The sequence below is a fragment of the Enhydra lutris genome, unplaced genomic scaffold, assembly GCF_002288905.1.
Source record: "Enhydra lutris kenyoni isolate GAN:26980312 unplaced genomic scaffold, ASM228890v2 scaffoldscaffold25, whole genome shotgun sequence".
Lineage (NCBI taxonomy): Eukaryota > Metazoa > Chordata > Mammalia > Carnivora > Mustelidae > Enhydra > Enhydra lutris.
This window is the reverse complement of record NW_019154109.1, coordinates 5,774,544-5,798,239: the sequence shown is the minus strand read 5'-3', so window position 1 is coordinate 5,798,239 and position 23,696 is coordinate 5,774,544. Positions and strand designations below refer to the sequence as shown.

Sequence of the window (23,696 nt, the reverse complement as noted above, 5' to 3'; positions counted from 1 at the left end):
TTTAAATATAAATCAACAGCATCATTCTCACTGGCTAAAGGGGACCGCATTGCACCAAAGCTAACGATTGCCCATTGCAAGCTGCACTGGCACTTTACCACTAATAAAGAAAAAGCAGTGCCAATCACACATGCTTTTCACCACCTTTTCAGCACTTGGTCTAATAGTTACTGAAACGGATCCTTCAGATTTAGACATATTTTGTACCAGCAATGCACATACCTCAGTGGCAGTAATGGAATACCTATGACCAAATTCACACATGCACTAGAACAACCAGCAGTAAGACATCCTGGCTTTAGAGACATTGAAATGTGAAAAATGTTCACCCTAGAATCAACAGTATCAAATAGTGCATGCAGGGTTTGGAGCGTCCTTGGTTACAAAACAACAGATACTGACCTCACTAACAAGGCAGGAAAGGAATCAGGAGAGCATAATCTATATATACTAATAAGGTAACATAGTAACTCATCACCTAAGCAACCCAGAAAACCCCAGGATGGGGGCAGAAAATGTATCTACTGCTATACACATTTCACTCTCTTCCTGTTTGCAGTCACAGTTAGGAAGAGAGAGAACTATCTCAGTAGAGAAAAATGTAAGTTCAGCTTCTTTGCAGTCTTTTAGATAGGGAGAGAAAAATACTAATTTTAGAATCAAAGCTGAGAGAGAGTGGAGGAACTGTGGAATCCCCTTTCTAGGGCATCTTTTCCAATGGACAACTGCCTGTCTTTAGCCTGGAGATAGAGAGATGAGTCAAATGACTTTAAAAAACCATGACTCAGAGTTTAATTACTTGGTTTAAATTTCTAACATTCCAAAGACGACGCCAAATTAATTTGCTGACAGCTTCACATTAGCAGGAATAACTACCTAGCTTACATGGACCCCAAGGGATTCAAGAAGGTTGGTTAAGTGTGGTATATATAACTCAGCCAATACTGACCATATCCTGACCAAGCACAGTCGCATGCGGGCTATCTGGGAAAGGGAAACAATTTTAGTTTGTTGTTTTTTTTTAAAGATTTTATTTATTTATTTGACAGAGAGAGAGAGAGAGCATGCATAAGCAGGGAGGAGGAGCAGAGGGAGAAGCACGCTTCCCACTGAGCAGGGAGCCCGATGCGGGGCTGGAATGCCAGGACCCTGGGATCATGACCCGAGTGGAAGGCAGATGCTTAACTGACTGAGCTACCCAGGCACCCCCAATTTTAGCTCACTGTGGAGAAAAACTATTTTGGCTGTTTCTCTAAAAAAAGGAAACGGCATTAATAAAAAAAGGTGTAAAACCCAGCATTAAGTGGTAGTATTTTGTAATCTAGATCTCATTTCTTACTGAAGTTGCATACATTAAAAAAAGAAAGATGCAAAATTCAGGGGTTGGGTTGAGAGGCAAAAAAGCTAGAGGAGAAACAGCAAGAGGATCAAAGGCAGACACTATCAGACTCTAATATTAGCCAAGGGAACTGTTTACATTTTGTTGCTAAGTAAAACGTGGCGCTTTGGAAAATGAACCCAGCCACTATGCTATTGTGACAGCTGCCGCTTGGCTCTGATGCCCCTGCAGAGTCGTCTGCCAACTGCTCGCCACTTGCCCTTTCTGTCCCGCTGTCTGCCAGTCAAATCAACTCCTTTACAATCAGATGACCCTGTTGGTTTCTGTAATCCTCAGGGTCACTCCAAAGACTGGATGACAGTGATTATGCTGCCATGGAGGTAGACCGCTGCATGCTGGGCTCCGACTAAGATGGACGGGCCCCTGAATCAAAACCTTTATTCTGAAATCCAAAAGAAGAAATGGTTGGTGAGCTCAGTGACAAGGGAAAAAGAGGCTCGGGTGACAATCTCCACTGTGCCTCTGACTCAGGTGTGCTATTAAGCAAATCATTCCACCTCTTAGGGCCTCAGCAATTCCATTTGTAAAGAGAATACGTTTAATCACCCTTGAGCTTTTCAGGAAAAGAAAACCAAAGGAACTTTGCAAATCCAAGATCATGCGCTTTTTCAAAGTAATAAACTATTTCAGAAGTCCTGCCCTGAGCTTATGTAGCAAAATCATAAATTATCTAAAATCCTGCAAACCTTGAAACTTTTTTTTTTTTAAAGATTTTATTTATTTATTTGACAGACAGAGATCACAAGTAGGCAGAGAGGCAGGCAGAGAGAAGAGGGAAGCAGGCTCCCTGCTGAGCAGAGAGCCCGATGTGGGGCTAGATCCCAGAACCCTGGGATCAAGACCTGAGCAGAAGGCAGAGGCTTTAACCCACTGAGCCACCTAGGCTGCCGTAAACCTTGAAACTCTTAACTCTTTTTTTTTAACTATTTAGTGACTATGGCCATCTTCACAGACTTATATCATAAGAAAGACTGTGGTTTTTAGAGTTAAAAATTTTTTTTTCAAGCTCCCCTTCCTCTGCCTTGCTTATAATGGTAATACTTTATCACTCTGGAACTTCGGAAAATACAGGAAAAAAAGGAAAGAAAAAACTACCCTTGGCCCCCTCTGAACTAGAAGATGGCTTTTCCACTGGGTAGGTCTCCCTGTGGCCAGTTTTAAAGCCCCATTTATCCCAGTGTTCACTAATTGTTTCAAATTGGACCTGTGAATGTGAGCTTCAGGCCTCCATCATGGTTCCCAGCAGGAGTCCAAATGCTTCCACAAGGAGCTGATTACAGAGAAAGCTGCAGCTTCAAGAGAAGAATTAGCACCCAGCATGCTCTTTCAAAAGGAAAATTTAGCTGTTTTCAAAACATGTGATATATTTTTTTTCTTTCAGCTTATGTTTGTCTAGAGGGAGAGATTCTAAATGGCTTTAATTCTGTAAAGGCTTAAATGATACGTTTTATTTGATCAAGTCATTCCCTAGCTGAAAATACTTCAATGGTATTCCATAGCTTTGAAAACAGAAGTTCAAGTTTCTTAGCATAGCACAACAAAAATCTACATGGTTTGGTTCCTGCCTATCTCTCTAGCTCCACAATTTCCAAAGTATACTCAGTGGGATACCAGTCTTGGGTTTCTGTGAAAAAACAAAACAAAAAAAAAAAATAAAACAGAACTATTCGATGGACACAGAGATTTGGAAAATGCTGCAAATTCTAACCACCCCTACACTCCCCTTTCCTCACCCAACTCCCCCCACCCACCCCCACCCCCTGAGAGGAAGGATTCTGAGGCAGCTTTGGAGTAATTCTGTTTAACTATGTTTAACCGTTCTTTCACAAACTCATTTGCCCACAGATTTTTTCTTTTTTAAATTTTGATTCATCTAAATCTACTTCACAAAGACACTTTCAGAAATACAACACTGGGCCTTGCCTGCTCCCTGCTTCAGGCATATTAAACTTGTTTCTTGAATTTCTTGTGTGCCCTCTAAAATACCAGCATCCTATTACTACTCAGAGTTCACTTCCAGCTGCCTTCAAAATTCAGCTCCACTCACCTCCTCTGGCATACCTTCTCTGTCACCCTACTCAGTCTGATTTAGTCTTCCCTGCTCTGTGCTCCCATAGCAATCTATACACATCCTTATCAGAGCACTTAACAACTGACTGTATTATTTGATTTACTTGTTTGCCTTCCCACAATAGATAAATTTAAACTCTCAAGGGCAGGAAAGACGTTTTCTTTGACCTTGTATCTCTAATAACTGTGCCTGGCACATGGCAGTCTGTCAATAAAGGGTTGATAGATGGCTTTACATATGTGGATTCCCATTTAAATAGGACTTTATATAGGAACAACACGTTTTCAAAATATTTTATTCTAGGCACCGCTTCTGATTAATTTGCCATTTTTACAGATGTGTCTATCCTCACTACAACTGGTTCACGTCTAGTTATTGTTACCAAATTACATAATAGTTTGAGGTTTCTGATTTGTATCCAAAAATTCTACTACATAGTGATCTGCATGTACTTCTTCTAAAAGTAGCTAAGTATCTAAGAAGCCACATCTGTTAACTTTTCCTCAGAGTGGTTCATTTCCTATGTGAGTTTGTCTTTGACAGGCAACTGTTTTATAGAAATCCTTGGTACCCTGGGTTGTCGATGTGTTTCTTCACAGTCGTTTCAAATTGCTTGTGTCTATGGCCTCAGAGTTTCAAGAATGCAGACCTAGTTTCTATGTTAAATTCTCGGCTTAGGTCGGGGGTGCCTGGGTGGTGCACTGGGTTAAGCATCCAACCCTTGGTCTCAGCTCAGGTCATGATCTCAGGGTCCTGAGATCAAGTCCCACATCGGGCTCCCCACTCAGCATGGAGTCAGCCTGAGATTCTCTCTCCCTCCTTCTATCCTTCCCCACTGCACATGCTTGCGCTCTCTCTCTTAAATAAATACATAAACAAACAAACAAATAAATAAAATTCTTGGCTTGGGATTTCCACACATATATATGGGTTGTAAAAAATTTCCCACAGAAGACTTTTCTGTCCCTGCTCAGACCCTTGAATAGGCGCCATCCTTGACACTCCTTTAGGCCACAGGCAAAGCATCCTTTTCATGAACTGGGCAGCCTTTCGAGAACTCCAGCTTTATATGGGTTCTTACTTACAGCTCCTGACCTAGTCAGGTCCAAAGCCATACTTCGTACACCCATGCATGGGCATTAAAATCTGAGCCTCCAGACACTGACGTCTGTTCTAGAGGTCTTATACCAACCCTGGGCCACTCAAACCATTCTGGCTTTTGGATTCTCCTCATTTTTGTCACTTCACAGTTTCCTTTCACTTTTCTACACTCAACTCTATTTTCCTACGTTTATAATGGGAAAGGGGTCCTTATAAATTCATCTACCATGTTGCTAAATGTTTTCCTAAATAAGTTTCGAATCCATTCACTTTTTTCAATCTCTTTTGTTACTACCTTTGGGCAAGCCACTGCTCTCTCTCATGCACCTTTCTTCTGCAATGGTGTCCTTACCGGTCCTCCCACATCTATTCCTTTCCATCCTTCCCATGTCCAATTCATATGGACTACTGTAACCAGAGTTTAAAAGCCAGAATTTTAAAAAATGTAAGTCAGGTCATGTTATCTTTTTGCTTTTTGGATATTTTCTATAAGACTCAGCAATTCTGCGCCTACATATATATCCAAGAGAAATAAAAACATAGGTCCACACAAAAACTCGTACACAAATGTTCACAGTAACATAACTGAAAATAGCCAAAAGGTGGAAAGAACCCAAATGTCCACCAACTTATGAATGGCAAAGAAAATGCAGTATATCCTCACAATACAATAGTGTTTGGCCATAAAAAAGAATAAAGTGCTGATACATGCTACTACATGGATGAACCTTGAAAACATTATTCGAAGTGAAAGAAGTCAGTCACAAAGACCACATATTGATTCCATTTATATGAAATGTCCAGAATAGGCAACTCCATAGAAACAGAAAGTAGATCAGTGGTTGCTGAGGTCTAGGGAATGGGGAGATGGGGGTGGGAGCAAGAGGGCCAATAACGAAAGGTATGGGATTTCTTTTTAAGATGATGACAATGTCCTAAAATTGACTGTGGTAATCACTGCACATATCTGTGAATATACCCCAAATGACTGAACTATACACCTTAAATTATACGGTATATAAATTACATCTTTATAAAGCTGTTAAAAAAATGCTCGCAGTAGCTCATCATGGTTCTTAACATATACATCCACAATCTTTGTCCTTGGCTCTAAGACTTTGCATTATATAGCTCCTATTTATTCCTCAAGCCTCGCCTTAGACTGCTCTTTCCCTAACTCTCTACCCCAAAGCCACAACATCTTCTCTCAAATTCTCCAAAGGAGGGGCCTGGGTGGCTCAGTTGTTAAGCGTCTGCCTTTGGCTCAGGTCCTGATCCCAGGGTCCTGCGATGGAGCCCTGCAGTGGGCTCCCTGCTCAGCGGGAAGCCTGCTTCTCCCTCTCCTGCTCTCCCTGCTTGTGTTCCCTAGATCGTTGTGTCTCTCTCTGTCAAAAAAAATAAAATCTCCCCCCCGCCCCCAAATTCTCCAAAGGATCAAGGACCTTCCCACCTTAGTGGCTTTTCAACAGTTACATTTTCTGGCAGGAATGTTTATCCCCTTCTCCCAGCTGTTATTTGCCCTTTACACTTTGAGTATCATCCTCTTAAGATAACCTTCTCCGATCCCGCAGGAGAAAGGAAGTCTTCTGTAGGCAGATCTTTTGTCGTAACAACTCATACTACTTCTTCACAGTATATATCACATTATTTAGTGTTTGTTTTTCTTCACTTACCATATATGTTTGCCAAGAGCTCAGACTGTTTTTCTCATTCACTGCTGTATTGCCGAGGTTCACCATAGTACTTTGCAATGGCCGATGCTCAATAAATATTTTGAACAGAATGAATGCTGGTGACTGAGTCCAACAGCTCTTTATGCAATATCTTTTTATTTATCTTGTGCCATTACCTTATTTGTCTAATAAAGATTATTTGTTATCTAATAAATATCTAATATCTCCCTATTATCTTGCACCATTCTAAAAATGCACTTACCTTGATACACCACATTCATGTAATTCAGTGATGTTTTGATATAATTCTTCTATTCTTATATTTGCTGCTTCTTGAGGAATTATGTCCTAGTGACAATATATGGTACACAGTATGTAACCAATAAATATTTGTAGCTTAAGTAAAACTTCTAAAACAAAATTAAAATCTGTAGCAGGCGCTACATTTTGTTTGCAGGTTGTAAAAATCCCAGAAGACAGTTACTATCTCTCTAGGTTTCTCTAAATAATGGTGCATGCAATGAGTATTTAATAATGCAGTTTGATAAAAAGCCTGATTTAGCCATCCTTTCAGGGATCATGATCTTAATGATGAATTTAATTCATTTTACTTGCCTCAGCCCAGAAGGATTTTTTAAAGGGAGTTTTTTTCACCTAATATTCAGAAAAAAATTAATTTTACATTTAGTTCCTAGATGAAACTAATAATACCTTAATTCCATCTGAGCTATTAAATATATAAACATTAAATATTCAAGATTGATTTATTAAAATTTCCTTAGCTGGAAACCAATGAAAAGATGACGCTCTGTAATGTGTTAGCCCAGAAAACTGACTTCCTTCTATTTTTATATAAAGAAATGAAAAAAGGAAGGAATTAAAAGAAAGGAAGAAGAAAAACACTATTCTTCAATCACTTAACATCTCTCTTCAACTTCTCAGAATTTTATTCTTCGAACTGTCTTTACAATAAACAAACATAAAAAGTTTAACTCATTATTCTTATAGATGATAAGACTTCTTGATTTATTACACATATACACACGCTCACAAACATAAAATCTTCTTCCTTTGGATATTCAAAAGAAAATGAAGCCAGACGGAAATTTAAATTTTGATAAGATTTCACTTCTTTTTCCAGTCTTAAAAAGGGATAAGTATGGCTTCAGTTTTTAAGTAGATCTGAAACAGCCAAATGGAGGGCATTCTATTTTTTCCACTTTTTCAAGTGGATGAAAATGTCCCTTTTTTTTGGTCACATTTTCCAAGATCTCCTAATGCTATCAAAAAGTTCTTCTTAGCATCTACCTTAAACCTCTCCTGTGCCAATCATGACTGCTCTCTCATAATTTTTCTTGGAAGAAATTGTACAGTAACCAGTCCCTATCCTTCCACCATATTATCATATACTATTGAGTTCTTTTTCTGGTATTTTTTAACGAATTAAAATGATATCCTAGCTTTATTTCTCTGAGTCTTTTTCATGATACTGCTTTTCTTTGCTGCCGGAAAAGTCTTCATCGACTCCTCAGAACAAAAGAAAAGATCCTTCTCCGTGCTTCAGGTTCTCCATCACAAAATGGGGAAAACATGCCTGACCCGGATTTCTTTTATAAGACAAGTGGAAAAGAGATATGCCTATATTCATAACAGAGTAAGTATGTTAAATAATCAGAAATAATTAAGAGCTCCATCAAAAGTCTCCCAGAGGCAAAATAGAAAACCCAAACTGTAATATAAAGATCTACTTTCACAAATATATTTGGGATTGGGGGAAAGACTTCATTTCACACCCACTCCTTTATCCTACCTCAAAGCAGAATCCCGCAAATGCAATCAGTACAGAACATACCTCCTCCTGTCCCGGGCTTCCACAGAGGAGTCTGTTCCAGGAGCGGAGAGCTGAGTGGCAGTTGTAACCCCATTGGCAGTGCTAGGTGGAGGGCGATTAGTGATCACACAGAGCGGGGTGCTAGAAGAGACATTGTCTACTGTTTTCTCTGTTGTTGAGTCAGCCTGGGATTTGTAAGGAGTCCTGAAACCAAAAACACAAAAACACAAGCAGAAAGAGAATGGTTAGGCATGCTACATAACAAAGCATTAGCACACAGACAGAGGGTTTGAGATAAGTTTAACTAGAGAATCTTCTGGCTCAGATTTTATTTGCTGGTTGACTGGTTTTTTAAATTCTGAGCTCTTAAATCTTAGAACAGTATGATTATACATTTAATATGATATCCTCTGCCCAAAGAGTTCTATTTCATGTTTTTTTTTTTTTTAAGGTTAAAATTTTTTTAAAAAATTAGCTATGGCACGAGGAAGATAGTAACATATGCAAGAGTGCTTTAAATGATTCCTGAGTACCATCTGGTCTCCACACACACGCACACACAGAGGCAGGGCCTCTCCACACACATGAAAACAACACTAAAGTCACTTACGATATTAATCTCCACCTGCCCCTTAATTCTTGGCAGTAGGAGTCTGTGGTAGTCCTCAGCCTAGATTAGATGACCATCTTCTTGGATTCCAGATATATGTGATAAATACAACCTCAGTATGTCTAGTTCTTTCTCACCTAGCTCAGCAACTGCTCTCTATTTAACCAAATGGCCTGATTGCCTGTATCCTTAAGTGTATACATGAGCCACAGAAACAAAAACTATTAAGATTCTATATGTAACCTTAACTGCAGACTTTCCAACAGCAAGCTGTATAATTAAACTCATTTACATGAAAACAAGATCTTTGTTTCTTAACAAAGAGTTGAGAGCAACCATTGGCTCTCCACCCAAAAAGCTATCATTTGTGATGTCACAGCTTGTTGCTGGGGTAACAGAGATCCAAAATTGATATTCACAGAGATGGGAAAAGCAATGAAAATAAAGAATGCTAAAAATCTGGTGTTTTTTTTTCACCTACTCACAATTACCAGAAATGCTTGTAAGTAGCTATAAGCTCATTTTCAAATAATCACATCATTAGAATAAGCTTGAAAGCAACAATCAGATTGTAAAATCTAAACAGGGTACCTAGATGCAAATATAAAAAAGAACAGTTTTGAAGTGATATCTAAAAAACACAAGCCACTTCCCCAGAAGCAATTAATAACTCAGAAAAAAGGTGAAATTAAATTCCTCAGACTTACAAGATGTATAAGTCTATATAGGACATACCAATATAATTAGCCAGAAACAAAGCTATAAAAAATTACACTTATCAAAATCTTACCTGACATTCTTTTTAGGTTAGTAACATGTTTTGTTCTCTCTGTGGTTTTTTCTGCTATAGAAATGCCAAGGATTTTCTTTTACTGAATTACAGAATACGACTTGAACTATTATTTTGATGTGTGGTACGATTTTACAAGTAGAATGTTAGGAGCAGAATAGGAAGGGACGCCTGGGTGGCTCAGCCAGTTAAGTGTCTGCCTTCAGCTCAGGTCATAATCCCAGAGACCTGGGATTGAGTCCCATAGTGGGTTCCTTGCTCAGTGGGAAGCCTACTTCTCTCTCTGCCTACTGCTCCTCCTGTTTACACACACCCTCTCTAATAAATAAATAAAATCTTAAAAAAAAAAAAAAAAAAAAAAGATTGCCAGAATAGGAAAAGCTCCAAAGCAGGCGTCAGAGGCTCTGGAACCACTGATGCTACATTGCAGCCAAGTTAACCTCTCTAGTCTCTTCATCTGTAAAATGGGAATAACGATACCATAAAATCCAGGGGTCTTGTGATAATTAAATAAAATAATTTATGAAGAACACTTAGTATTGACAAATACTTAGTATTGACAAAAACAAAACATAAGCTCAGTGGAAACAAAATAGTTAAACAGGATCTCTGACGTGGACAAATCCAGGTTCAAACTCTACCTCGATTCCTTACTAGATATGTGACCTTGAGCAGATGAGTAAGTTTTGGGTCTCACTTTCCATGTCTATAAAATTAAAATGGTACTTCATATACTGGAGGCCTCTTTAAAAACAATGTACGTGTGCCTGAGATAGCGAGTTGCCTGAACCATATTCATTTTCTTTTCTTCCTAACAGAACCCATACATTATTGAGGCCAGCATTGTACTTAGCTAAAAATTCACATTTTCCAAAGTCTCCCTGGCTGCAAGAGGTAGCCAGTGAGACATAAGCAGAAATCGGTGCTTTGGGGGGGAACTTCCGTTCAGAGGCCTTCCCTCTTTGTGTATTTCTCCCTTTCTTCCTTCTTCCTGTCTAGAATGCAGTCATGACTCCTAGAGCTTCAACAGCTGTTTTGTGCCATGAGGCAACCCATGGAAATGGAAGCATGATTTAAGGATTGTGAAGCAGCAAGACATTAGGATCCAGGTTTCTTTAATGACTTCAAAGCTATGGTGCCAGCCCTGCCTATTGCTGGACTTTCTTAAGTGAGAGAAAAAAAGATAAACCTTTATCATATTTTAGCCTTAATTATTTAGATTTACTGCTATATGGGAGTAAACCAATTGCTCATGTAATTTTTGTAATTACCTAAGCCAATGCTTGGCACATGACAGGTTTCAACAAATGGCGGCCATTACTGTTTCTCCCTAGTCTTAGCTCTTAATACTTAAGCAAGTAACCTCTCTGTGTTTCAGTTTCTTTATCTATGGTATAATATTTACTATGCCTGTGCAGATGAATTATTGTGAGGGTCTAATAAATTTCTACATAACTATATAGTATTATTAATAATAATCCAACCCGAGGCTATTCCTCTGAGCCAACCAATGCTCACCAGTTATTTTAAGGAAAGAAATCTAATAAATGGACAAAAATCAATCAAGCACTACCATAAGCAAGTGTTCTTGCAGCAACAAGCAACACTATCATCGTTTTTCATTTTCTTTGTGTCAGTTCTAGAAACAAGCCCTCAAAAAGGGGTCCCCTTGCCATACCCCAAAGTAAAAAAGATCTCTGACCATACATACAGGGTCAAAAGCCATAGTCAAAACCACAGCTGAAGTTCTGTTGCACTCTCACAATGAAGCCTTGCCCATGCTACCCCCATGCTACCCCTTAGACAGAGTAGACACCATCGCCCCAGGAATACCACAAATCTAGACAAATTTAGACAAACACAAATCTCTTCCCTCCCACAGTGTTTCCAGCAAAATGCTCTCATTGACTGGGAATTTTCAGAAAACTATAGGAAGCTTTTGGAACAAGAGTTAGCTTTTCTTCTGATTCGGGTTTGTATCTCATCCTCTGAAAAAAAGAGTAAGTAGAAAAGATTCCTACTCACAATTACTGGAAAATTAATGTAAGTGAAGTATGGGGATATTTTTAATATGTGTTTTCCCATAATAGGATGACCCTTACACAGAAATCACACAACAGAAGTCATTTTAAGTTGATGCCTAAACACCAAGTACCAAGATATATATATACCCAATGAGCAACTGCTGAGTGGCTAATACAAGTCCAAACAAAACATCCTTGTTAAATCACAGACATTTTCACAAGAATTCAAACTTGCATCCCCAGTGCCAAAGTCCCTTCGGTTTGAATCTCATATGTGCATCTAGAGGCATGAGTTTTGATGACTGTAACTCAAATGGCCCCAAGAAGCCTTACCTGCCATGGTGTACAGATGCAGTAGTGTTTGCACTGATTGGTGCAGGGCAAGAAGAGGCAGGTTGCCACTTGCTGCCCCGAGAGGTAGATGAACCAATGGTAATGGGTGAGGTAGCAGATGGACTGCGATTGGCTGAAATGTAGGGACTTGTGGGGTCACTACTTCTACCAAATGAAGCACTGCAAAACAGCACACAGTCACTTTCTTCAGGACATGCTGCTCACCCACCATTTCCCAGCACCACCTTCCCCCCCAAGATTGTGCATTTTAAAAGGAATGTAGACCAAAGAGAGGGTACGGCAACTGGGAAGTGGAGTGAGTGATCAACCCCAGCTAGAGCTGGGTCCCTGGCAGCAAGCAGGCATCTGTCAATCATCCACAAGAGTGAAGGAACATGGAGGACAGAGGATACGCAATAAGAGAAAGCAGAAGAGTAGTATATAGGAACAGAAGAGGGACTGCGAAGTATTAGCAAATAGAATAATTTCATTAGAAAAAGTAATTCCCAACAAACCCCAAGGCAAAAAATCATGCAACCCCAAATGTCTACCTGATACAGAAGTAGCAGTGCAGAAGCTAAAGTAAGACCAAGAATTTGGAGGTTTTGGAGTAGCAATTTAAAATTAAAGAGTGGAAAAGAATAAAAAAGCTCTGTGGGGGGGGGGGAAGTCTCTGAGAATTGTGGTTATTTAGCCTAAAATGTGTCTTGGGAGGATTCAAGGTTTTAAGTGTAGAACATAATACCGCATGGGCAACAGAAGGTAACTTTCCTTTGTTTCAAATGAAGATAAGAAAGAACCATCTCAATCGAAGCAAAAAATTATTTGGATTAGAATTTTTTTAAAAAGTCTTGACTATTACAGTAATGAGACACAAGCAGCGGTGACCAAGACAAACTATGAAGCCTTCTTTGGTAAAGATGCATTTTACTGGGACACAGGAAAGAAATTTCTGCCCAAGGACAAGAGATGAACTAGAAGAAAATGGAAAGTATGCTGAGGACTGGTGGACCCAAGATGGCCACACATCTTCTCACACTTTCTTTTTAAAATAGTGATAGCATACAATTCTTCCCTTTTGAAAAGATCATAAAATGAGATTTTGTATAATCAAAAAATGCTTTAAGGGTGACAGAGGTTTGGAAATCCAAAGTATTAAGCAAGTTGTGGATCTTTCAAAAAGAACTCATAATTAAGCATGCTTTCCACCCTAAACAGAAGCAGTCCCTTTCTCCTCTGTTTACTATAATTATGCCAACTATATGTATGTATCTATCTATCCAGATGCTACTCACTCAACCCATGTGTTAATGATCTGGATGGTGAAAAAGAACCACCCCACCACAATGTAACAACATGCTTGGAAATTAAATGCAGCTTTCTCTTTCCTAGATCTAGAACGTTACTTTCTTAGAAAAGTTTTCTTGGTCTTGGATGCAACCATAAGAGGTAATGATCTATCTAGATAGACTAAGACCTTAGCCCTGAAGACAGGTAAGTGATAGCTTCATTGAGCCAAAAACACCGAGTTTGTATATAAAATGAAGCTTTAGTGAGATCACTGAACTACCCACTACCCCTGTAGAACTGAAGATCATCCAAAGGCCACAGTGGCTGTTTTATAGCTCGCTAATTCCCACGTTCTGACTTAACTAGTTGACAAGATTCCTTCAATCCAGTGGAAATAAGTTTTGAACCCAAACACGTATTTTATGGCAAAAGGCTGTTTCTTGGGCAGCCAACCAATCATCCATAAAACCTAATGATGAAGCCCATGGCATGAAGAGGCAGCTGGAAGGGTTGAGTAAATGAAAGTGAAGAAAGAATTCAAAGTAAGCAATGAGAGCCAGACTCTTCCACATCAGCAGCAAAGTTCAAATCAAAACACTAGTTAAGTGTATCTTATAGCTTAATGGCTCTGGCAAAGGTGCTTTGCTTGCTGGCTGGTACATGGCAAAGAAAATAATGGCAGAAAAGAGAATATATAAATGAGAAAAGGGGAAGGAAACCCATGTACCTTCTCTGCACCAAACTTGCGAGTTTCACATCTTGATGGATCTGAGGGCCATTAAAGTCATAAAAAAAAAAAACAACTCAAGTCCCTAAATTAACAGGCTTCAATATGAAACTTCTTTAATGCAATTCAAAACTCCCCATTACCCACCCACCTCACCACCCTATAGGGTCCCTCCCTTCCTCCCCATAAAAATGTAACTTGAGATGAGAACTACTCAAGTTTTAGAAAAAGGAAAACTAGCTACTGGACAAAGGTGATTTAGATTCAGTCCCGCTCGGGGATTACTAGAAGTCGCTTCCAGTTGAAGATTTTAATAGGACTGAGAAGAAAGAGTATAAGTTCGGATCTGTCTGTGGTGAGAATTTGGAATTAGCTTACTTTACTTCAGTCAGAAAAATAAATGTTAATTTAAAATTAGTCAAGATGTTACTCTCAAGAAATCTAAAAGTAATTCATTTTTGATTCATTTTTGTGGTGCTAATTGGATATAAAATGGCATGCAATTATTACCCATACGCCCATAACCAGAGTGAAGAAAAATCATCCCCAGCCCCGTGGAACCTGATACCTTTTCAAGTAGGTTGATACATAGGTAGAAGGAGCAACTGTCTGTGGAGTTTCACTTCCCTTTGCTTCATCCCTCCACAGCTGCCGTGTGTATGAACCACTCCTCACTAGATTAACAGCTGATTCTCTGGAGAGCCATGGAAGAAAAAGAAAACAAAGCACTGATTCCTGCCACCAGTTTTGTCCATGATACAATGCAAACTGGGAGGGGTGCCTGGGTGGCTCAGTTGGTTAAGCGTCTGCCTTTGGCTCAGGTCATGATCTCAGGGTCCTGGGACTGAGCCCCACATCAGGCTCTCTGATCAGCGGGGAGTCTGCTTCCCCCTCTGCCCCGCCCCCCACCCCTGACTCACATTCTCTCTACTGCAAGTAAATAATCAAAACCAAAATAAAACAAACAAACAAAAACACTCCAAACTGGGAGAGAAGAGCCAGGGACAGGAACTGTAATATGGCTAAAGAAATAGAAACACTTTTCGAGTGATGCTTTGTTTTATATGAACCTGTTTTCTGTATACACAAAGGATGGGTCAAGTATTACTACTGCCTGCTTTCTTTTATCAACTTCAAAGCCAACTAACTTCAACAGGTACCAAATCCTTGTATCAAAGGTCTCCAATTCTTTGGTAATGAGAACTCACTTTTGCTTCTCCTTTAAAGGGCTTTACAAAACCAACAGATTGTTCCTAAGTAAGCAGAGAAGAGGATGATGGGGAAGATGAGGAAGTCTGTCACAAGGGAAAGAGGTAACTAAAGAGGAAAAGAGAAGAACATGCTGGAAGTCTACTTAGTGTTATAAATAAAAGCCATCCAGGAAAGGGCAGGAGTAGGATTTCTAATTCACAACTGTTCACTCAGGGCTTTTGCGACCAAAGCTGCGGCTCTCCGTAACAGTCCTCAAACTTCAATGTGCATTTGAATGACCTAGAGAATTTTGTTAAAATGCAAGTTCTAATTCAGCAGGTCTGAGGTGGGGCCTGAGATTCTGCATTTCTAACATGCTTCCAGGTGATACCAGTGCAGCTGAGTGGGAAGACCACACCTTGAAAAGCAAGGTTCTCGGGTGCCTGGGTGGCTCAGTGGGTTAAGCTGCTGCCTTCGGCTCAGGTCATGATCTCAGGGTCCTGGGATCGAGTCCTGCATTGGGCTCTCTGCTCAGCAGGGAGTCTGCTTCCCTCTCTCTCTCACTGCCTGCCTCTCTGTCTACTTGTGATCTCTGTCAAATAAATAAAATAAAAAAGAACGAAAAGCAAGGCTCTCTATCAGGCTCTGCCTGAGATGCAGCAGTATCTCAAAGTCCTCACATTCATTTTCACTGATGAGGAAGACTTGAAATTTTATGTACATACACATTAGAAGTTGATCACTAATTAAGAACAATATCTTTTTATCTACTATGGAGTAGGTCGTGTGCTAGGTACTAGGGGTCCCTGAGAAACCAGACATACAGACCCTACCTTCACAGAGCCTGTTGGTGTACTAAACAAATTCACCCTTGGAAGGGTCTGGGAAGACTTCCTAAAGACAATAATACCCAAGCTGAAGTGAGAGCGTGAAGGGTGAAGAACTGGCAAAGCACGAGAGCTAGGGCTGGGAGGAGCTCTAAGCAGAAGGGATAAACAATCCATAATGGGCCAGGGGCACCTGCCCCCAGAGGACCATCTTCTGGCCTGTATTTGGATTACCTGTTCTCCTTTTCTTCAATGTCGCTTGTGCTGCTGAGCCTCCGGGGGGCTAGCGAACTAAAATAGCTTTTGTTTTCTCTCTCCTGTAAAATCAAAACAAGTGAAGCACAGAGAAGGTACAACACTGACACGGTGTAACGTTCTGGGTGAAAAAGCAGACAGCGATACACCTGTATCATCTTATTTCCTGATCCAATACCAATTCTGGTTTGAGCGGTATTACAAAAGGTTACCTTCCAAAGGCTGATTCCTACATTTCCTCCATTAAAAACCAATATGTAGGGAAATAATTCTCGTGGGAAAAGCCAAGATGATCAAAAACAGGAAAACAGCAGCACAAATGACACAAGCAGTGGCTGTCAGGAGAGACGGAGCCTTTGAAAGCCACAAACAGAAGGTTCTTCATGAAATGAGCCTTATTTCTTCCCCAGCCTATCTTCCCTTTGAAATGCAGCTTCATGTACGACTAACATGCGGCAGAGTTCATCCAACCAATAAGGCCTCCTCTCCTTCAGGATCTCCAGAAACATAATCCTGAGCAAGGGCACTATGGTTACAGGGCAGACCTGACCCCAGAGAAGGGCATCAGGGGAGCTCTAGAAAATCTAGAACCAAAAGTTAAGAAATAACAATGCACTGATCTTGGATGATTACGTGGATGAGGGATTTGTGAAGTAAGTCTGATCAGACATCTGGTCATGAAAAAAATGAGGCACTGAAACATGTTTTGCCTACGTGCTAATTTGCCCGAGCTTCATTAGGATCAAAAGTCCAGGGTGCCTGGGTGGCTCAGTGGGTTAAGCCTCTGCCTTCGGCTCAGGTCATGATCTCGGGGTTCTGGGATCGAGTCCCACATCGGGCTCTCTGCTCAGTGGAGAGCCTGCTTCCCCCACTCTCTGCCTCCCTCTCTTCCTGCTTGTGATTTCTGTGTGTGTCAAATAAATAAATAAAATCTTAAAAAAAACAAACAAACAAAAAAAAAAAAAAAACGTCCAGCTAAGGAACTTTGCTTCCAAACACTGAAAGAATAAATTACTGGTATTGGTTCAAGGGAAACTTAGGCCATATCCAAATCTTCCTGTTTCTGATTTAATTAATTAATTAATTAATTAATTAATTTGTCCTAGGTAAGGAGGGTAAGGAAAAACGAACATAAGCTATGCCAAAAGATAAAGGGTTTTTCTTTTTTGGCGGAGTAGTAATAGCAAGCAAATCGCTAACTGATTTAACTACCAATGTGCCATCTCCCTTTAAAGACTTTGTACTTCCAAAATCAAATCAGGGACTATAACACACTTTCCTTTGCTCTGAGACTGAATTTCCACAGAAGGGAACTGCCTACGAACTCCCCCGCACCCTGCCTAAACTGCACCTTATCTTTGCTGTCCAGCAGGGCAGAAATCCGAGGGCTTGATGACGACCGGTAGATGGAGGAGCCTCGGTCCCTCAGAGCCTCCCTAGAATTGGCCACCTCACTCAGCATGTTGTGGCTGCCAGTTTTTCTGAGTCCCAGTCTCCACGAAGAAGGAGATTCATCTCTGGGCTCTTCTGGCTTGTTGAAAAGGCTGGAGGAGAACTATGAGGGAAGAAGCAAAGAAAAGAAAAGGAGGAATAAAAAAAGGTCCTGATGATTCTTTTCAGCCTATTTGCCTTTTCCCACACTTAACTAAGTTCAGCGAGGCAGTATCGGGCAGTACAAGGAGAACAAACACGTGGCAGGCTTTCTGCCAATGTTCCTTTCCTCACCTGGCAGACGCTAGTAACTGCTCAAGGCTCCCTTTCTCCCTGAGCCAGAAATAGCCTCAGATTCTTAACACAGTGCTCCTACTGACAGAGTTGCTCTCTGAGAAATTAAACACTGTTTGCTCTCTTAGCAATGAGTACTGACCTAGAACACCAGGAGATCCACGTTCTAGTAAAAACATCTTCTCTTGCTCGACTGTGTAACTGAAAATGGGACATTTTACTTCTCTAGGTCTCAACATGCTCACCTGTAAAATGGTGATAATAAGCTTAATTCCTCCTTATAACATGTGAAGACTAGAAAACACCGATGAGGCAATGTATAAATACGTTTTAAGGTACTGTGGTAAGACTGTGGTAAGCTGATTTAAGTTAACAGTAATAAAAATACTAAAACTCGGGGCGCCTGGGTGGCTCAGTGGGTTAAGCCTCTGCCTTCGGCTCAGGTCATGGTCTCAGGGTCCTGGGGCTCTCTGCTCAGCGGGGAGCCTGCTTCTCCCGTCTCTCTCTGCCTGCCTCTCTGCCTACTTGTGATCTCTGTCTGTCAAATAAATAAATAAAATCTTAAAAAAAATATTAAAACTCACTCCACTCAAATTCTAATTGCTTATTTCAAGAAAATAGTTTATTTGATCTTGGGCAGCAGTTCCAAGTGTTTCAGATCTCACCATGCAGCAAAATTAAAAAAGAAGAAAAATGGCAGAAGTCACAGAATTACCATCTGTCTAGATTTTGCCAGGACAACATCTTTTAAACACTTGCTTACCATTTCCATCACTATCATTTCATTAAAAAAAGAAAAACATTTTAACCTCAGAAAAGAGAGCTTTCTGAAAAGCTTCCATTGTCTTCATCTCATTTTGCCATAAACCACAGAAAACATCATAGACTAGTGTTAGGCCCAAACACCGGTCTGAAGTAGCTGCTCTTTCGAACGGCAGTCAGTGATCCATGACTGGGACCTGGGGGACCTCTGCAAGATGGCTTCGGTCTTTCTCCAGGTTATCAGGCCACCTTTACTGCCTGGTGGAGTGAAAATGCAATAGAGACACTAAATCACTCATCTCCAGCTCACACTTAGACTTTCTCTTTTACTTAGTCCCTGAATGGATATATTCATGTACTCCCTCCAGCTCTTTCTAAGCCACCCTGATTCTGAGAGTCATGCACACTCTCTCTCTCAAAAATAAAACAAGAAATAAAATAAATTAAAAGAAAGCAAGAAGTCTAGTCGTACTTAGAAGCAGTGGGATTATGTGAGGTACAGCTAAATGCCTGGGTGAGGAGGGAGGTCCGGGTTCTTTCGGAGACATTGCTACGGAATCAAAGCGGTGCTCATGGGAATAAATAAGCAGCCAGGCCTTTGCTTCCTCGTCTCCACAATGATACCATAATCATGTCTTTTCAATTCATGAGGCACTAAGATCGGTATAAGTTAGTGTCTACAAAACCATAGAGTTTTTCGACAACTTTCCTCCCAAGAACTCAGATCAATTCTTAATCTCAAAACTAACTGTATCCTTTGTAGAGCAAGGTCATTATTCAACTCCATCTCACTGCCTAGAAGCCTATAGCTTCTTAGAGGTCTGGGCTGAACTGCAGGAGGAGGTGTCTTTGGTATTACGACAAGTTCTTTCTACCTCTGCTCTCTACTCATTATGATGAGTACTGCCAAGACTTTATTTATGAAAGTAAAATTTTAAACAAGAAGTAAAAAAAGGACGTAAGTCATCGAATCAATTAATACTGAATGCTAGCTATCCTCCTAACCCAGTCTGAACTTTACATATACTTACCTTACTTAGCCTTAGATATGAAGAAAATAAGCAATGGACAAAATTCTTTGGTCTCAGGTCACTATATCCTATGTTATTTAAACACACTGTAGCCAAATTTGGTGATGGATTTGTAGCTTTTGTGGGCAATGTTATAATGCAATGGTTGTGCACCCCCCCAACATCCATACTTTGAAGCTCTGCCCAATATGACTATAATATTTGGAGACAAGGTAGCCGTCTGCACACTAGGAAGAGAGACCTCGCTAGGAACTGACTCAGCTAGCTCTGTGATCTTGGACATCCCAGTCTCCAGAATTGTGAGAAATACATTTACATTGTTTAAAGCCATCTGGTTGGTGGTATTTTGTTACGCAGACTAAGCAGACAAGGACAGGCAAGATGTATCTATATTATATGAAGAGTGCATCTTTAAGGCCTTTCAAACTGTATGTAACCATAGTAGAGAAATATAATATTCAAGTAAGTTCCAAAATACTCACTCTCCTAGCTGAAGAGGCAGAGAAGGTATTCTGAGCTGGTGGTGGTATCTGTTCCGTGATAATACTCTTGCTTTCAGAGTTGGAATGGTTGACAATGGCTTCTGGCTTTTTATCTATTATTTAAGATAAGAGAAGCAACAAGGGCAAATATGAAAACCTTATCTGTGCATTTATGTATGTACTTTTCTGCTAACAGAAAAGGTTTACCCATTATCAAAACAGAGTATTAGGGCCGTGTAATGCTTGGACTCAAACTAAAATGAAACCTCTAGCATCTGTTGCCAAAAGGAAATAAACTCCATGGTAAAATTCCTTTCTCGATAGGCTCTTATTCCCAGATATATAGCTGAAAACTTTCTCCACATTATGTACCATATATAAAATTCATCAGTAAGTACGTAATAAGAATCTACTCTGTTTTGGGAGGTTGGGCAGGAAAAACCAGATAGATCTTGCTTTCTAGGTAATTATAATCAAGACATGAGATTAGATGCATAGTGATAATAGTAACAACAGAAGATCATATCTAAGTTAGGTGCTAAATTGGCTGAGTTGGATCGATGGGGCTTTATGAATCTAGAGTAAATCCTCTGAGGCAGGAAATGACAAGGAAAGATGCCATAGAAACACAGGAAGATAAATACCAACTGGCAGGAGGAAGAAAGGGTATGAGTAATGACTCAGAGATCAAAATACACACATCTGCTGGTCAGTAAATTTAAGTCTAAGTGGGCCTAATTTAAGCAGGCCTAACTAAAGTAATGAACATTCTTGGGACTACAACAGGAAGTAAAGGTAGAAAGGGTTACAAGGGATATTGTGAATTAAGCTACAGAACTGTAGTAGGTGAACCCTCTTAATAAATAATGGTAGTCCATCTTATAGGGCCATCAAGTGGAAACCCCATCTGTCTCGTTCACTGCTACATCAGCGCCTACACCTAATAGGTATGGTGGTGCCTTCTGATAGATGTACTCTGGAAATAGGGCCCCAGAGTAATCCACCTATGAATTATGTGACAATTTTAAGCCACATTCTAGCTGCGGACATTGGGCAAATTACTTAACATATATGAACCTCTCTTTTCTCACTGATTAATCAGGGATTTTAATTCTTACCTATGAATTGCTATAAAGTCTAGAGATAATGTTTTTAAATTGCATTATTAATGGCCATAATAAGTCCCTAGTAAACAGTTATTTATTATTAATGTTATCATTTCTTGTGGTTACTATGAATATTTAAGACATTCTTTAAATATTATCTGAATATCTCTCTCCCCAAGAAGCACACCTTACTACCCAAATGTGACAGATCATTATAGTAAGAACCCTCAATGAATCTATACCCCTGTGTAGTGGCCTCTCAGATTGACTCTGGGCTTATCAATGTGACTTTCTTTTTTTTCTTTCTTTTTTTTTTTTTTTAAAGATTTTATTTATTTATTTATTTGACAGACAGGGATCGCAAGTAGGCAGAGAGGCAGGCAGAGAGAGAGGGGGAAGCAGGATCCCCGCTGAGCAGAAAGCCCAATGCGGGGCTCGATCCCAGGACCCTGGATCATGACCTGAGCCAAAGGCAGGGCTTTAACCCACTGAGCCACCCAGGTGCCCCTCAATGTGACTTTCGATGGCCACTGGGACATTAGCAAATGTGACACAAGCAGAGGCTTGGAAAGTGCTTGTGCACTGAATATTGCCCTCTCTTCTTGTGGAATCCAACTGCTGTGGGAAGAAGCAGGGGCTAGTCTGCTTGATGAACATGGTCCACTTGCTTCATTTTAACCAACAACGAGAGAGGTGAGTAAGGCCATCCAGGACCAGCCAGCCCCAGCTAACTTACCAACTGACCACCAACACAGGTGTAAGCCCAGTATTACCACACGGAGAGAAAAGCCATCCCAGGGAAGTCCCTCCCAAATTGCCAACCCACAGAATTGGGTATACATAAATAGTGGTTTTAAGCACCACTAAATTTAGGAATGGCTTGTTATTTAGCAATAGATAACTAATATACCAAGTGTTTAAGTTGAATAAGTAAAAGAAAGGGGAAAACAGAAATCCAGATCAAACCGCTTACATTCACCTCAAGAGAGAGTTAGTATTCTTTACAACTACATTTACATGGAAGACACATGAAAACTGTCATTTTATGAGACTATATCTGTGGATCTTTTTAAAAATTATTAGCCCCAGGGGTACAGGTCTGTGAATCGCCAGGTTTACACCTCACAGCACTCACCATAGCACATACCCTCCCCAATGTCCATAACCCCACCACCCTCTCCCTACCCCCGTCCCCCTGGCAACCCTCAGTTTGTTTTGTGAGTTTAAGAGTCTCTTATGGTTTGTCTTCCTCCCGATCCCATCTTGTTTCGTTAATTCTTTTCCTACTCTGTGGATCTTTAAAAACAGGATAAATGAATTCAATAAATACTTGTTTAGGGACACCTGCGTGGCTCAGTTGGTTAAGCGACTGCCTTCAGCTCAGGTCATGATCCTGGGGTCCTGGGATTGAGGCCCACATTGGGCTTTCCCTGCTCTGTGGGGAGCCTGCTTCTCCCTCTCTCTCTCTCTCTCTGCCTGCCCCTCCCCCTGCCTGTGCTCTCCCTCTATCAAATAAATAAATAAAACCTTTAAAAAAAAAAAGAAATACTGTTTAGCACATATATAATGTGTTGGGCATTTGGAAAGGTTTAGATATAATCCACTTCCCCGTATTCTTCCAATATACACTTACATATAATGTATATTTATCGTGCACCTACCACTTAGAAGACCCAGTGCCAGGCATTATGGAAGACAGAAAGATAAACAAAACACACAACACATTTCAGTGCTTCTGAAACTTGCTGGTAAGGGAAGAAGAGAGGAGATGAGAAACAAACAGAAATAACACTACTATTAGGTAGGGTAAGTAATATGAAAGAAGTTCAAACAGATAGCTACCAGTCAGAGAAGGAGGAAAAAACTTGTTTCTGTGATGAAAACAAGTTTCATAAAAGAAACTTCATAAGAGAAGTGATTTGAGCTGGGCTTTGAAATATTAGGAAAACTTCAACTGGCAGAAATGACCAGGGAAGCTTGTTGGAACCATTTGGCTTCTGCCTCCATCAGGCTATAGAAACTGCTGAGATTACCAGACTCCCTAAATGCCGTCTATTTCTTGACCTCTCCCTTCCCACTCTTACCCTGGGTTTTCTTTCCTTCTTTTTTAAGCTTTTATTTAATTATTTGAGAGAGAGGGAGAGAGCATGCACAAGCAGGGGGAACAGAAGGCAAAGGGAGAGGGAGACAGAGGGAGAGGGAGAAGCAGGCTCCCCCGTGACCAAGGAGCCTGACATGAGGCTCGATCCCAGGACCCCGGGATCATGACCTGAACTGAAGGCAGCTGCTTAACTGAATGAGTCACACAGGCATCCCCTTACCCTGGCTTTCCTGATGCAGAAACACATATCCTGGTTATCCTCAACCTCTCTGACCATACCTTCTTTGCCTCCTAAACACAGCATGCCCCATGACTCTTTCTTGTACATCTTTTCTCTACAATCTCTCCCTTGGGAAATCTCCTCCTT

General features: G+C 40.4%; 1 protein-coding gene across 5 annotated transcripts in view; it reads right to left on the bottom strand.

Moving 5' to 3' along the window:
* Positions 1–23,696, bottom strand: part of LOC111151011 (protein phosphatase 1 regulatory subunit 12B) — a 215,369-nt gene that overhangs the window by 112,812 nt on the left and 78,861 nt on the right. For 3 of the 5 annotated variants that reach the window (XM_022508709.1, XM_022508710.1, XM_022508708.1), the window contains exons 9-13: positions 20,123–20,235; positions 17,474–17,677; positions 16,102–16,184; positions 14,418–14,543; positions 8,097–8,279 (exon numbers count right to left, since the gene is read on the bottom strand). In XM_022508709.1, the coding sequence (XP_022364417.1) occupies positions 8,097–8,279; positions 14,418–14,543; positions 16,102–16,184; positions 17,474–17,677; positions 20,123–20,235 (709 nt within the window). Of the gene's footprint in view, positions 1–8,096; positions 8,280–11,832; positions 12,013–14,417; positions 14,544–16,101; positions 16,185–17,473; positions 17,678–20,122; positions 20,236–23,696 lie in introns of all 5 variants that reach the window. The other 2 variants (XM_022508707.1, XM_022508706.1) reach the window with 1 other exon arrangement.